General features: G+C 54.5%; 1 protein-coding gene across 7 annotated transcripts in view; it reads right to left on the bottom strand.

Moving 5' to 3' along the window:
- Positions 1–15,413, bottom strand: part of GAK (cyclin G associated kinase) — a 54,881-nt gene extending 39,468 nt beyond the window's left edge. For 2 of the 7 annotated variants that reach the window (XM_041752247.1, XM_041752248.1), the window contains exons 1-6: positions 15,139–15,413; positions 5,151–5,212; positions 4,411–4,470; positions 3,382–3,496; positions 2,439–2,527; positions 119–256 (exon numbers count right to left, since the gene is read on the bottom strand). In XM_041752247.1, the coding sequence (XP_041608181.1) occupies positions 119–256; positions 2,439–2,527; positions 3,382–3,496; positions 4,411–4,470; positions 5,151–5,212; positions 15,139–15,283 (609 nt within the window). In that variant the 5' untranslated portion in view covers positions 15,284–15,413. Of the gene's footprint in view, positions 1–118; positions 262–2,438; positions 2,528–3,381; positions 3,531–3,731; positions 3,871–4,410; positions 4,471–5,150; positions 5,213–15,138 lie in introns of those variants that run through there. The other 5 variants (XM_041752250.1, XM_041752251.1, XM_041752249.1 and 2 more) reach the window with 5 other exon arrangements.
- Between the last annotated feature and the right edge of the window lie 197 nt (positions 15,414–15,610).

Raw genomic sequence — 15,610 nt, 5'->3', positions numbered from 1 at the left:
AGCAGCTTCCAGAAACCCGTTCTGATGTTCAGAAGCCCCTACATCCCTCTTGTCTGGAAAAGCCAGCAAGGGGCCGTCCCGACGGGGGCAGGCCCGCAAGGTGGGCAGGAGGCGGTACCTTGAGGTCTCTATGGATGATGGGCGGCTTTTGTCTGTGCATGTGCTGCACCGCTCTGCACGTCTGATAGAAAATCTTCAGAACAGTATCGCATGAGAGCGGACCTCTAGATTCAATTTTCTTTAAAAAGTCCACCAGCTGCCCTAAAAGAGACAATTAGAGTCACATCACCATGGCACTGTGAATGCTGCCCCCACCCCAGGGCGGCACGCTGTGCGGCCTCGCCGCTGCCCCCTGGAGCCCACGGCAGCGCCCATGGCCCGAGGCAGGAAAGCCCAGAGGGACGGCCACCAGGACCCCGGGAGCGACACCGCCGCGGCCCACGTGGAACAGCGCCAGCCGCACGGCTGGAAGCGCCCGGAAGTCAGCTGGCTTTGTACCTCGCGCAGCCAGGCCAAGACGCAGCCACGAGACAAAGGACCTGACACGTACGCCCCCCAGACGCCTCATTTCCTGAGGAAGCACACGGTCGCCCGCCCGGGAGCCTCCCACCGTGGTCAACACATGCCCCGCGGAGGGTGCGTTGTCCACAGGACACGCTGGCCCCCAGCCATGGACCCCACCGTCCCCAACACGGGGCAGGGAAACCAGCAGATGCCGTGGGGGCCAGAAGCTCCGCCACACGCAGGGCTAAGCCCTCTGTGACCATGGGCAAGCCCGCTGGGAAGAGCAGCCCCATGCCCCAGCCCCCCCTGCAGGCCGCCGCCCCCCCCCACGCCTCCGCACGCTAACCTATAGCCCTGTCCTGCCTCTGGCCCCTGCCCAGGGCCTCTTCCGAGAACCCACCCTCCCCTGGGCTCTGCACTGCCCTCTGCTCCAGGCCCAGGCTGCCTTGACCCTCCAGCTCCTTCCACCCCCAGGCCCCAAACCCTCAGTGCAGAACCAAGGTGGTTACCACCCCTACAGGCCTCGTCTCCTGCCACCCATCCCGACTCCCTTCCAGCCCCAGGCCCCAGGATCTTGGCACATGCTGCTCTCTCAGCTGCGATGGTTTTCCTCTCTCGCCTCCTGCAGCTCCTGGCTCACGCGTCACCTTCTAGGGAGCCTATAGATATGCACACCCGTTGCTCGGCCTCTTTTTCCATGAAACATGGGACCACCCAACCCTCACTGTGGACTTTGCTTGCAGTCTATCTGTTTTGTCTGGGTAAGTCAGTGAACCCCTGTGCCTGCACACGGCAGTGGCTTAACGTCCAGTGGACTCTAAGTGCTCTGCAGACGGCACAGCCCTTGGGCAGACGGCATGGGCTGCCCACATCCCAAGGGGGCTGGGATTTTCGCCCTGTCATCACCTCTGCAGTCCCAACTCAGGGCATCAGGGCTCGGACCTGCGCACTCCTGCCCGCTGACCTGTCTGCCAGGGAGTGTGTGCTCTGGTGGCCCGCCCACCAGCCCGCCCGGCCCTGCTCCCCTGGACCGACCCACGGCCACCCTCTCCCAGCCAGGCCGACCTCCCAGCCGTGCACCCCACCCTCAGAAGGACGGGGCGTGCTCAGGAATAACTGCCTGCTCCTCCCCGTGATGCAGGCAGGACACAGGCCCCACCAGGCCCTGCTGAGGGGTCCAGAACAAGGGATGACGGACAGACGGCCATGCTGCCGGGGATAACGGGCAGGAGCCAGGCCACAGCAGGGGCATCACGATGCCAGTGGCTCACTGGCCACTGGTGTCCAGGGAGAATCAGGAGGTCTCTTCTTAAAAGTAATGACCTCAAAGGTGGCAGAGTGGCTGGAGAGGGCACGGTGGAAGGTAAGACGGGGGCGAGGACCAGGGAGGGTGGGAGATGGTGGGCACCCATCCAGGTCCGCCGTCAGTGGGACTGGCACCCACGTCCCTCCCTAAGATCCCCTCCACCCTCTACTCCCACACCCTACAGCACTCAGCACCCACCCTGCAAGCACCCCAAGCGTCTCCCGCCGCTCCCAGGACGACGAGGCGACGAGGGGTGCGCTCTACGGGTTTGCTCCATCATGGAGTAGCACTCCACCCTCCGAGGGTAAGGGCTGTGAGCTGCCACTGCCAGGCCCCACCCCTGGTGCCCTTAGCGAGATGGCTCACAGTGGTCCTGATGAATCCAGAAGCACCCTGAGCACCCGGAACATGAACAGAAGACATGATATGTGAACCAAAGACACACAAACTACGGAAAGCAGGACGAGGCACACACAGCACCAGCAGCAGAGCCCACGGGACAGATGAGGAGCTGCGTGTGGTCTCATACACGCCACCCAGCGTGTGCCAGCTGGGGCCTCCACACGGCACCCCATCCCCACCCACAGGATCGCCAGGCTCACACGCCGGACATGCGGCAGTTCCGTACACCAACATTTGTGGTCAAGGAAAGGTATGCGTCACGAAGGGGGTGCTGGTTGAGGATCTCGTGGGATGGACTAAGGGACCCTGCAGAGCCTTTAAGAGAGAACAAGTAAGTGTACGGGCGTGAGAAGCCGGCTGTGGCAGGCTTTTCTTGGAAAGCAAAGAATGTTTAGCAAAACCCTCTTTTTTATGAGCACCTCACTCCGCTGTGTTTAGACAGGGACCCCCACCCCGGGGTGGTTCCCTCGCCCTGGCTCCCTGCCACCTGCCACCTGTCCACAGAGTGCTCAGCGCCTCCGCCCTCTGCCAGCTACGACATGACTCCTCCCGGGTGACACCGCTCACGGCCCCCACCCTTTCCTTCTCTGAGGGCCTCTCTCGTGGGCACAGGACACCTTGCCCTGTGGCTGTGGGGCACAGGCTTCCTCTATCCCAGCACATGCTCCTGCTGACCAAGGCCCAAGCGCACTCTACCCACGATGCCCAGGGGCTTCTGCCTCTGGTTCCAGGCCCTGCTGGCCAGGCCTCTGCACCTGCCTGGCCTTAAGAGTCCTGGCCCCACTGTTCTCTGAGGTGGGAGCTCCAGTGGGGCGGGCACTCTCCACCTGGCCCACGGCTACTTCTTCACCCCCAGGGCAGATGCCCCATGAGTGCAGACAGACACAGCCCTACCTTGGGAACCAGGCACATCCCACGCCTCTGTTCCCTTGGCACCATCCAGATACTCACATGACCACTCTGCCCCTGGAACTCTCTGGAAGGCACCTAGGTCCTTCCCACTCCTGTGAATGAACTAAAGAGTCTTCCTTCCTAAGAATACAGGGAGTGCCTGAGGCTACTGGGCCGCGTGCCCTCAGGGCCAAGGCCGCAACCCCTCCCTTCCTATTACAGCTCAGCACTCCAACAGCACTGGGAACACTGCGGTTCGCACCCCAACAAAATGTTACCTTTGCAGAGCTCGGTGAGCAGCAGGAACTCAGCCTGCCCAGTGTCCGACTCCTCTTTCCCTATGGACGCTGCAGAACAAAACTGGACAATATTGGGGTGGCCAGAAAGTTTTTTCTGCAGGTGTCTTGTTAAAGGAGAATGCGTAAGTCTGCACATTTAAAAACAAATATACATACAATATTAAGACACTAGAGCCAAAATGTTGAATGAAATTACCTTACAATCCCAGCATGTCGGAGCAGAAAGATGGATAGCAGGTGGGGGCGACTAGAAAGGCAGGTTGCAGGTAGAAGAGGGAAAGGAGAGGGAAGGTGGGGATGAAGACCACCACCACGGAGGCCACACACACCTGACCACAGGCCAGGCAGGACAGCTGGCAGAGGGCATGTGCAGCGTGTGGGAGGCCACGAGGTGTGTGGATTCCACCGAACCTCTGCAAGGCGAGGACCCGCAGGCTCAGGCAGCCAGCGGGCTCACAGCAGACAGAGCTTCAAGAGAGAAAAGAGAACACATTCTGATAGCAGAGGGCAAGGCCCCTGCTGAGGGAGAACATGTGCCAAAGTGGAGAGCCCGCAAGAAGAGCCCCGCACATCCACCATCCGTGCAACAGAAACCCGACGGCCCAAGCGCCCTGGGCGGGGCGAGGGGACCACATGGTGCGGCTGAGAAGTGACACTGGGGCCCACTGGCACCAGGCCCAGCAACGGGCCCTGGCCATCGCCAGAGCACAGCTCGTGGCCGGGCACCGTGGGCCACGTCGGGGTCGTGAAGGGGTGGAGGGCAGGGGATCGGCCTACGCTCTAGCTCAGAACACCTCCATTCCCAAAGCTACCGAATCTCTTGCTGTCACCCAGGAGCAAAGACCAAGGGATAAAGCTCCTTTCCACTAAAAATAGCCCACAGAGAGGTCCAGTGAAAGCAGAAGGCCAACTTTAGCATCAGAGGAGTCCCATGGCAGCAGGCGGCCACAGCGCAGTGCAGGCCTCCCTACGTGACCGCACCCGCTCTCAGCCCTGGGAAAAGGATACCATGAAACAAACTTCCTGAATGATGGCTCTGTTCTTTTCCTCTTCGTTAGACAATAATCTCTGTATCAGGAAATAACAAGACAAGATTAAGGAAGGTTTCTCTTTCTACTCTACACCCAAGAGAATAAACACAATGCCACCTAAAAGTGGAACCTGCTTACCTGTGCTTTAACATCTGGCCTGCAAAAACTTGACAGAAGGTTAAAGACCCCTGAAAATGGTCCTTTAGGATCCAAGGACACAAGGAAAACTAAAAATATGCATCTTTTCTCCCAATAGGCTGGAGAAAAGTTAGACAACCAAAGAAAAAGGGAGAAGACACTAGCAGAGATGTGGGCTATGGTGCCGACCCCCAGGGTCCATCAGTGCCTCAGCAGCAGCCCACGACAGCCCCACGGCCCCCGCCAGGCCTGCTGCGCACCCCAGGTGCCCCCACCCCATGACCCCTATCTGCAGACAAGCTGTGCAGACACATTTCACACCAGTAGCTTTCAAAACCCCCCTCTCCGTGGACCCCTCATTTTGGCAGCTGGTACTGAGGTCACTGTGTCACAAAGTTGGAAGGCACAGCTTTAACGTCCTCTAAGACCGCTGATGGCTTCCCCTCAGAACGAACAAACGGGACAGACTGTAAACAAGAAATGTTTACTAAATAATGGAAATGAATCTCTGGAAACAGTGTCACTTAGAGATTTCCTTAAGATAATGCAAAAACCCACAGAAATGTCATCCTTGATTACCTTTAAGGCATATTCTCTGCCACTTCCCAGATCTTGAGCTTCATACACAAATGCAAACCCTCCTGAAAATTAGAAAAACAAACATCAGTTCAGTGCTCTATCTTATTTAACATTAAATTTTAAAAATATCTTCACTAGATGAAATACAAATTGGACTTGTGGCTGGTAATTTGTTTTCCACAAAAATAATGGCCGTAATTTATATGATCCTTTTAAATATCCCATGTCAGAGACAGGAGGGACATCGCCATAGGAACCAAGATCAATGAGGGAAAGAATGGAGAAAACCGACACCACCAAAGCCTCTGAAAACAAGAAAATGAAACTGATAAATTCTGGATAGACTGATCAGAGAGAGCAAAAGCAAGAAAGAGAAATTAAGAGAGGACTGACCAACAACCAAAAGAGGCCAGCACCACCCAATGCCCAAAAAAGACTTTAAAGTACACCCAGTATCATATGTAAACACAAAAAATTCTTAACAAATTTTAAACTCTGCGAAAGATAAAATGTTAGCACATCAAACCTAATAATACACGCAAAAAGATAATACGTTATGACCGAGTAGAGCTGGATAAACATTTGAATATCAATGTAATTTTCTTGTTTTTAGGTTTAACTTGCTTAGCTTTTTCTAGTTCCCCGCGGTGGAAAACCACATCACGCAGCGAGGCACTCTCAGCTGACCGGGAACATGACACTTGCCAGCCTGGTATCAAGGGTCTACGAGAGACCCACAGCCAACCTCGTGCTCGGTGCTAGGGCCCAGGGCTTCTCCCCAGCACCAGGGACAGGGTGAGGACAGCCGTTCTCACCACTGCCACTCGGCACCCAACTGGGAGTCCTGGCCGGTGCAATCAGGCAAAAGAAAGAAACAAAAGGCATCCAGATTGAAAAGGAAGAAGTGAACACGTTTTTCTTTGCATCCAACGTGACTCTGTAGATTGACATTGTGATACCTACCCCCCAAAAGCTATTATAACTAATAAAACAGTTTAGGGCAATCATAGGTCATAAGCAAACATTCATAAATCAACTGTGATATTCAGGGCGCCTGGGTGGCTCAGTCGGATGAGGGCATCCATTGGCTTATGTCATGATCTCAGAGTTGTGAGATCAAGCCCCGTATCGGGCTCTGTGCAGCCTGCCTAGGATTAGGACTCTCTCTCTCCCCCTCTGCCCCTGCGCCACCCACCCCACCTCATGCTCTCTCTCTCAAAAACAAAAACAAAAACAAAAACAAAAAAACTATATTTCTACATATCCTAGAGATTTCTTAAACATAAGAACAAAAGTATGTTTCCACAAATGAAAACAATGACTAGTGGACTTCATCAAAGTAAAGAACTTTTGGTTTCTAGATACCTTGTGGAGAGGGTGAAAAGACGCTAGCTGGACTTTTAGTTACCGGCCCAATAAAGGGCTCTATCCAGAAAATATAAAGAAAACCCAAAATTCAGTAACAACAAATTTTTTTTTAACAAAAATTTTAATGGGTGAAGTATATATATTAAAAAAAAAGACACTTCCCTGAAGAGACACGAGGGGGGAGTGAGCACACGAGAAGATGTTCAACACCAGCAACCACTAGGGAGACACTTCAACCCCAAGGATCCCACTGTCCATCTAATTAGAAGGTCTGTTCTTTAAATGGACCATACCAAGTCCATTATGGTCTAGGATGTGGGTCCGCTGAGTGCTTACACTGCTTGTGGGAACACAGTTTGGCAGTTTCTTCCAAAGGTAAAGGTGAGTTGGCTCAACGGCCCTGTCCTCACACCCCTGGGCATTTACCAGGAAAAACAGAGGCACACATCCAGACACTCACACACGGGTCCCCACGGCGTCACGTGTGATCACCCTAGAACAGCCCCAGGCTCCTCAGCAGGGAACAGACAAACCGATCATCCCTATGAGGAACACAACTCAGCATTCACAGGATGGCACTGGTGTCAATAGGCACCGACACGGAGGCAGAGGGGAAAAAGTGTCCATTCCTATGATTTCCCTATGGAAGCTCCAGAAAATACTACCTGAGCTATAGTAACGTCAAGTGACTGCCAGGGGTGAAGGGCGGGAGAAGGAAAGGGCTGCAAGGGGGGAAGGATGAAAACTGTGGGTGATGTTCACCACCTTGGCCACGGCGACAGGTACACAGGTGTCTATGTGCTGGACGTACTGAACGTGTCTGACATCCACATGTGCAGCCTGTGTCACAGTTTTATCCCAACATACCTGATAAAAATGAAAATAGTAAGTCCATACAAGACAACAGATGAAAGGAGATAACTGAAAATCCATTAACAAAATAAAAATAGAAAACAGATGGCTTCACTGGTGAATTCTATGAAACTTTTCAGAAGGAATGAGTATGGCAATCTTGCACAAAGTCCTTCCTAAGTGACAGGAGAAAATAGTTGCCAACCCATCTGAGGCCAAAGACGGAATCACAGATGGCAAGCTCTCATTACCACAGATAGAAAAGCCCCCAGGAAAACACCAGCAGAGCGAGTCTGGCAACAGCTAACAGGGATGATGCTGCATGGGACTCATTCCAGGAATGCAAGGGTGGCTCAACACCGAAAAACAATCCCTGGGCTGAAGGACACAAACAGGACAGAGCACCTCAACAGACACACAGAAGGTATTTGCCAACAAGAAAACTTGACTTTGCTTTTTTTTTTTTTTTTTAAGATTTTACTTGAGAGAGCGAGCACTCACAAGCAAGGTGGAGGGGCAGAGACAAAGGGAGAAGCAGACTAGACTCCCCGCTGAGCAGGAAGCCCGACGTGGGGCTCGATCCCAGGACCCCGGGTCCATGACCTGAGCTGAAGGCAGACGCTTCACCGACGGAGTCCCCCCAGGTACCCCTGACTTTTCAAAATAGTAACACGAAACATTCTCAGCAAACTAGGAATCAGAGGGAATTTCTTCAATCTGACAAGTGGTAACTACAAAAAACCTACAGCCAACGTGAGCCTTGATGGTGCTTTCTAATATCAAAACCAAAGCAGAGCTACCTGCGGAGCACGTGATACTTTTCACCAGAAAATTAACCAGGACCATGTGGTGCTAATGGAGGAATGGATTCAAAGATCCCAATGCAAAACATCAGAAAGTCCGAAAAACTGCCACACAAATGTGCCAAGTGATGTTTAGTAATAGTACAAAATCAACTCGGTGGAGGCATTTGGAATGACCAGTGGGAGGAAAAAAGTCTGAGATAAACTTTACGCTTTATAAACTGACATTAACTCAGAAGATACAAATGTAAAAGTAGGAAACTCCTATAAAAACGTAGGAGAAACACCCTGGAGCTGGGCATGAGGGTTCCCACACGTGACCGCAAAAGCAGAAGCTGCACAAAGAAAGCTGGTACTGTGACCTCATCAATTGAAAACCGTAGGTCTATCGCTTCTCGGCCTTTTGGCTAAGATCAAGTGAAAACCGTAGGTCTGCAAAAGACTCTGTTCAAGATGAAAACAGAAGCTGCTAACAGAAAACTCCTGTAAACCACTTGTCTGATGGAGACCTTCGCTCCAGAATAAAGGACTCTCAAAGCTCAGGGGAAAGAGAACACAATTATACGACAGGCGAACAACACAGAGAGAAATTCCGTGTGCAAGGATGCATGGTCAGCCCCTAGAGAAGTGCAGACGGAAGCCACAGTAAGGAATCACTACACACCTGCTACAACGAGCAAATAGAAACGCGGCACAAAATGCTGACACTGGGCCACTCCTGGTTAAGAACTCAGCTGTGGGGGCACCTGGGGGGCTCAGCACTCCCTAACGAACGGTGCTCAGCATCTCTGGGCCTGTGTCGTGAAGGATGTGTAGATGCTACTTGATTTTTTAAAATTCCTTTTTCAGGGGCCCCTGAGTGGCCCAGTGGTTGAGCGTCTGCCTTTGGCTCAGGGCATGATCCCAGGTCCCGCGATCGAGTCCTGCGTCGGGCTCCCCACATGGAGCCTGCTTCTCCCTCTGCCTGTGTCTCTGCCTCTCTCTGACTCTCAGGAATAAATAAAATCTTAAAAAAAAAAAAAAAGAAAAGAACACAGCTGTGTGGTTGCAGACTCCACGTGTTGAGCCCTCACTCCCAGGGTGACTGTATCAGCATATGGTGTGTTGAGAAAAATTAAAGAGATAACGCCTGGGTCTCTCTGCAGCCACGCACACAGAGAAGGTGCCGCCGCCTGCCGGCCAAGGGAGAGGCCACACCAGAAACCAACGCTGCGGCACCTGGCTCTGGGACGAGGAGCCTCCAGAACTGAAAAAATAAATTCCTGTTGTTTATGGCCCAGTCTGCGGCATCGTTACGTCTGTGGCCTGAGCTACGACACTCATCCCCTGCTTGTGAGACATGTGGGTGGCACAGCCACTCTGGAAAACAGGCTGGCAGTTTCCTAACAGAAAACACACAACTCGGCACCTGCACTCCTGGACACTTATCCCAGAAAAATAATTACATTCACACAAAAACCTGCACACAAGTGTTCACAACAACTTTACTTGTAATAGTCAAAACATCTGGATGTCCCACTGGATATCCACAAAACCCAGATGTCCTTCACTGGGTAAATGATTAAATAAACTGGGGCCCAGCCACATCATGGAATAATCACCATTAAAAATGAACACATTATGGACACAACCACCTGGATGGTCTCCAGAGAGTAATACTGAAAAAAGCCAATTCCAAAAAGATACCACAAATGTCAAAACTGTAGAGAGAGCTCGTATCAGTGGTTCCCAGGGTTAAGAACGCAGGTGTGGCTGTGAAGGGACAGGAGGGTCCTTGTGGAAATGGAGGCTTCTGCATCTCCACTACATCAATGTCAAGGTGCTGGTAGAGACAATGACTCTAGTTTTTCAACAAGTTACACTAGGGAAACAAGCAAAGTATACTGGTGTCATTTTTTAAAACTACAAGTAAATACATCTACAATTATCTCAAAATTGAAAGTTCAAATAAAAGTAGCAACACTGCTGGGGCCCCTGGCTGACTCAGCAGGTAAAGCACCGAGGTAAAGCATCTGCCTTGGGCTCACATCATGATCCCGGGGTCCTGCTCAGTGGGGAGCCTGCTCCTCCCTCTGCCCCTCCTCCTGCTTGCGCTCTTTCTCTCAAATAAAAATACCTATCTTTAAAAAAAAATAGTGATTCTGCTGCATGCGACACATCAAGAAGTGACAGGGCAGGCACTGCTAACACACAGCCGGATGCCGCCACTTTACCGTACACGTTCTGCAATCTGGAGGTAGGCACCGAAACTTCAGCCGCCCAAACCAGGCCCCCGCCTCCCAAGGCAGCCCGGCCGGGGAGAAGCGACCCCGTCTGTGGCTTACTTCCTCCTCCTCACACGCGTGCATGGGTGTATATATCTCATACATGACTCATATCTGCAATAAAAAAACTCCCACAACTCCTGCTCAATTCAAAATGGAAAAGACTCTAACGGGCATTTCAGGCACAAAACATACAACTGGTTAATAAGCAGAAAAAGTGCTCCACATGGTATCATCAGGTGCATGCAAATCCCACACCAGAGAGACCCCACTGCACACACACAAGAACAAGTCTAACCAAAGTGACAGTACTAATGGGTGGCCGCCGAGGTCAGGAACTCCCACGCTGCTGCGGGGAACGTTCACCAGGGCCGCCCTGGTGGTGGTTGGGCGGGAGGGGGCTTGTATGCTCCGTGTTCTGTGAGACCCACCTCCATCCTATACCCAAAAATTCCACTCCTGGGTTTCTACCTGAAAGAATACACATGGCCACAAAAAAAATCCTGTGAAAGAGTGTTCTTGGCAGATTTATTCATCACAGCCCAAAGCGGAAACACCCAAGTGTCCATCAGCAGGAGAGCAGATGAATAAGCCACGACCAGAGTGGGAACTTCAGAACCAGAGACAGCACTCAGGGTGTGACGTCACGTGCACGTTGCTCTGGGAGAGGGGGACTCAGAGCTGGTGGCGGGCGGCTGGCGGAGGCGGGGAAGGCGGCTGGGGGCCACGAGAGGCTTCCTGGGTCACTCAACTGTTCTGTATCTTGACAGGTGGTTGGCCACGTAGATGTAAGCCCTTATCAAAGCATCTAAATTCTGTACATTTTACTGTATGTCAATAACTCAATTTAAAATTGTTTTTAATTAAAAGAAGTATAGATACAGGACACCCATGGACAATTCTAGAAGAGGGGTCTGAAAAAGCTAACAAGCACTGGAAAACACTCAAGCTCACGAGTCAGAGAAACGCAAATCAACACAAGCCCTCACAGTTCTTGCCCGTTGCAAGGAGCAGGGTATGGAGACACAGGGGACTGGAAGGCCTCCACGTAGGGTCATGGACTCGGGGGACAGGGGGAAAGTGAGCACCAGGAAATGTGGTGCAGCAGCACAGCACCGGGAGCATCCGGGAGATCTTACGGCGTGCTATCAATCAACACTGCTTCTAAGGAACAGACACCCTGTTACCTACATCTCCTATCCTCATGTGAGCGCCACAGATCTTTCAGGGATCCGGGCCCATGTGGACAGACGGACGGCAGGAGCCCACAGAGAGAATGGGCCAGGCCAAGGGAACAGCGAGCAGCCTTCCTTTCCTATGTCCCTTGAACAGTACCTGCGCCAACCCCCACCCCCGCCGTGGCCTCCCCACAGGGCGACCTCCTCCCACAATAACCGCCCCCCATGGTGGCCTCCCCCACAGTGGCCTCCCCCATGATGTCCTGCTCCAAGCACCTGCATACTGACACACAGAAGCTGGAGAAGTTACGCGTGCCTGATACTGCTGCCAACTGAGGCACAGACCAAGAAGGAGTGGTATAGCCTTGGTGCTCAGCTCCCATCCTGGCTCCCGGGCAACGCTCACTTCTGGAAGCTCCACCAACAGGTGCACTGCCACTCGTTTCTTTCACCATGACATCCTCAGGGCACACTCTACCGGGGGACCTGCACCACCACATGGGTGACACAAGATACGCCCCAGCAGTCCCAACTCCACCGCTCACTGGCTCGCGTGTCTGGCCAGCTATTGATGGCCCTTCCGTCAGCCACTGTCAGGATCACAGACCACGGGAAGCACCAGGGGCTGCGCCCGCCAGTCAGAACTCCACCAATGTTGTACTGGTTATCATCGCTATTTTGTACTAGGCAAAATGGGTAAGATGGGTAAGAGACTGATGTTCAGGTGACCAAGGTGCAAACGTAGAGGGCGCGGTTAGGAGAGCTAAGGGAGGGCAATTAGACACAAGACTGAACCACCGCTGTGAATACCAGAACCAGCTGTCCACGATGCAAGCCCTTTCGGCAAAGACCTTGGTTATCTGTGCTCTGGGGTGTCTGGAGAAAAGATCCTCCCTGGGTGAGAGCAGTCACAGTAGTCCAGAGGAAGGATACTCAGAACAAGACCACCAAGCCACAGGGCTGAGAGCTCGGGCCCACTTCCTGTGTGAAAAGAACTGTGTGCTATTTGCTACCCTATCAGTGAGCGACAACTGCCCCACTGTCTTTTTAAATCAACTTTAAAAATGTACTACACTAAAATAAAAAATAAATAAATAAAAATTAAAACATAGGGATCCCTGGGTGGCGCAGCGGTTTGGCGCCTGCCTTTGGCCCAGGGCGCGATCCTGGAGACCCGGGATCAAATCCCACGTCGGGCTCCCGGTGCATGGAGCCTGCTTCTCCCTCTGCCTGTGTCTCTACCTCTCTCTCTCTCTCTGTGACTATCATAAATAAATAAAAATTAAAAAAAAAAATTAAAACATACTACACTGTGTATCCCTATAGAGGACGTCCTGACAACCTATGATCCTGTTCCCCCACACCAATCCCAGTGGTTCCTGAAACCTCCAGCCCAGAGTCCTACTGCACAACCCTGCGACTGCCCGTCAACACCAAATGGCCCCTGTGCCCTCTGCAAGGCCAGCACGACACAGACAAGCGGTCTCTCTAAAAGCAGAGACCAGGAGGCAGAGGGGTGGAAGGCAAGGCAGCAGCTGGCCCGGAGTTAGTGTGCAGTCTGCCATCCCTGGCCCCAGAGAGAACACCAAGGACCCACGTTAGGTTCATCAGAGGCCACTGACACCACACATGGCCCCTGGTGTTCCAGCACACACACAACTCGTTACCCAACAATCACAGGACAGCCCTGAGGACTTGTTCCACCTTCTGAAGAGCTGCCCACACGCCACATCATCCACATGCTAGCAGGGTGGCCAGAGTCAAACAATCACTAGCGAGGTGGACTCCTGTCACGTGGCAAAACCCTCGTCTTGGCAGAGCGACCACCTGTCATCTGGATGGTAGGAAGCAAGCAAGAGCGCACAAAATCCAAAACAAGGAAACACTGAGAACATACCCTAGGATCTGCTTAGACTGAGCATCTCTGACATTGGAATTACTTCCAAAAAACTTGGTTTTCCTTTTAAATGAGAGCTTAAAACCAATTTTCAAAGGACTGGGAAGCTATCAGGATCCCACAACCCATTTCATGCTACCGATGAAAAACAATGCTTTTTCCCCTAAACCATCTGAAAGCAGAATCTAGTCCACCATAAACTCACCTGGGGGCAACACGTGACATGAACTGAGGCGAGTAGGGCTCTTTATTTTTTTTTTTTTTAATTTATGATAGTCACAGAGAGAAAGAAAGAGAGAGAGAGGCAGAAACACAAGCAGAGGGAGAAGCAGGCCCCATGCACCGGGAGCCCGATGTGGGATTCGATCCCGGGTCTCCAGGATCGCGCCCCGGGCCAAAGGCAGGTGCCAAACCGCTGCGCCACCCAGGGATCCCGGGTGGGGCTCTTTAAAGGCTTAATTACCCTACAGTAAAGGCATTCGCTCACTGAATTGGGGACGTATGATTTATCTGGTTATTAAACACCTTCCCAACTCCTGTAGGAATATCCTGGGATATACAGGGTGTGGCACTCTTGATCTTTCTGAAACCTGAAGAATTCTGAAGTCGTCAAGGTCTTTTCCCAAGGGTTTTGGGTTCGGAGCCTTCCCCACCATTACAGGAGACAGCATGTGCTCCTCCGGCCTAGGCTGCGGGGCTGCTGTTTTCCCTGAAAAGGCTTCCTGCGGGTTTCTGACCATTCCAGTTCAGTAAGAGGCCTCACCAGCCTGAAAGGCCACGAGGCTCCTCTACGTCTGCAAAGAGGAAACCTCCGGCCCTAATCGGGCTGCAGGTATTTTTATCTCCTGGCCTGCCCAGATAGCAAAGGGAGTGCGTTCTTTTGCACAACCGTGTGGGCCGGTCCCATTTCCTCGTTCCTCTTCCTGGTGAGCCTCCCGCTGCACGCGGCCCACCCGTCCTCCCGCCCTCCTGCCCGAGGCGGGCATCCTCCCGGCGGCCTGTCCCGCCCAGGGCGCCCGGACCGCGCCGCCCTCCCGTCACTGGGGCGCGCGTCTCACTCCAGGTTCCGGAGGACAAGATCCACCTACTGTCCACCGTGAATCTATTAAAAACCCGGCACAAGTGTTTGGTGTTGTCGGAGCACAGGCCCCGACCGCGGCGACGGCTGCAGCGCCCCGGGGCGGCCCCCGCCTCCGCTTACCGGATCGCACCCAAGCCTGTGCTTCTCACACGCTGCAGCCACAACACCCCGCGGGCCTCCGGGACGCTCGCTGGCTCGCGGCCCCACACGCGGCAGGAGCCCCAGGCCCCGGGCTGGTCCCGGCTCCGAGGGGCGGCGGCGTCCAGCCCGGGGCACCGCGAGCCAGGCGGGCGCCCCCGCACAATGCAAGGGAATCCCGAGGGGGCCGGCGGCGGCGCGGGGAGCGGGGGCGCGGGGAGCGGGGGCGCCAGGAGCGGGGCCGGCGTCACCCCGGGGCTCCCGGACGCCGCCGCGGACGTGCACTGGGCGGCGGGCGGGGGAGGCCGCGGGCCGGGCCCTGCGCCCCCCGCCCACCTCCCGGGAGCGCGGGACCCCCCCCGCCCCCCGCCGGGACCCCCGCCCCGCCCCCCCCGCCCGCGCCTCACCCTCCGCCAGGACCCGCCGCACCCGCAGCCGCAGCTCGCCCAGCTCCACCGTCTGCCCCACGAAGTCGCTCTGGTCGCGGCCGGCGGCGCCGCCCAGGGAGCCCGGGCCCGCCAGGAAGTCCAGCGCAGACTGCAGCAGCGACATGGCTGCGGCCCCGCGGCGGGCGCCCGAACGGGGAGCCCGGGGCCAGCTGCGTCCCGGCGCGCTCAGCAACCGCCGGCCCGGAGCCGCACCATCTTCCGCCCCGACGCCCTGACGTAGGCCCGCGGGGGCGCGGCGCAGCCCGGAAGAGCGCCGGCGCCTTACTTCCGCCGCGCAGGGCCGGCGCGCGTGCGCGGAGCCGGGGCCGCCCAGCGCGCCTGCGCCGGGAGGGTGCGCGTGCGCCCCGCCGGGGCCGCCGACTGCGCCTGCGCGGCGCCGCGGCTCTGGGGACGGCTTCCGGTCGTCGCGCTCCGGGCGGCCGCGGCAGGG

Source organism: Vulpes lagopus, chromosome 4, assembly GCF_018345385.1.
Source record: "Vulpes lagopus strain Blue_001 chromosome 4, ASM1834538v1, whole genome shotgun sequence".
NCBI classification, from domain to species: domain Eukaryota; kingdom Metazoa; phylum Chordata; class Mammalia; order Carnivora; family Canidae; genus Vulpes; species Vulpes lagopus.
Note: the sequence above shows the minus strand (reverse complement) of the source record. Positions and strands in the feature narration are given on the sequence as shown.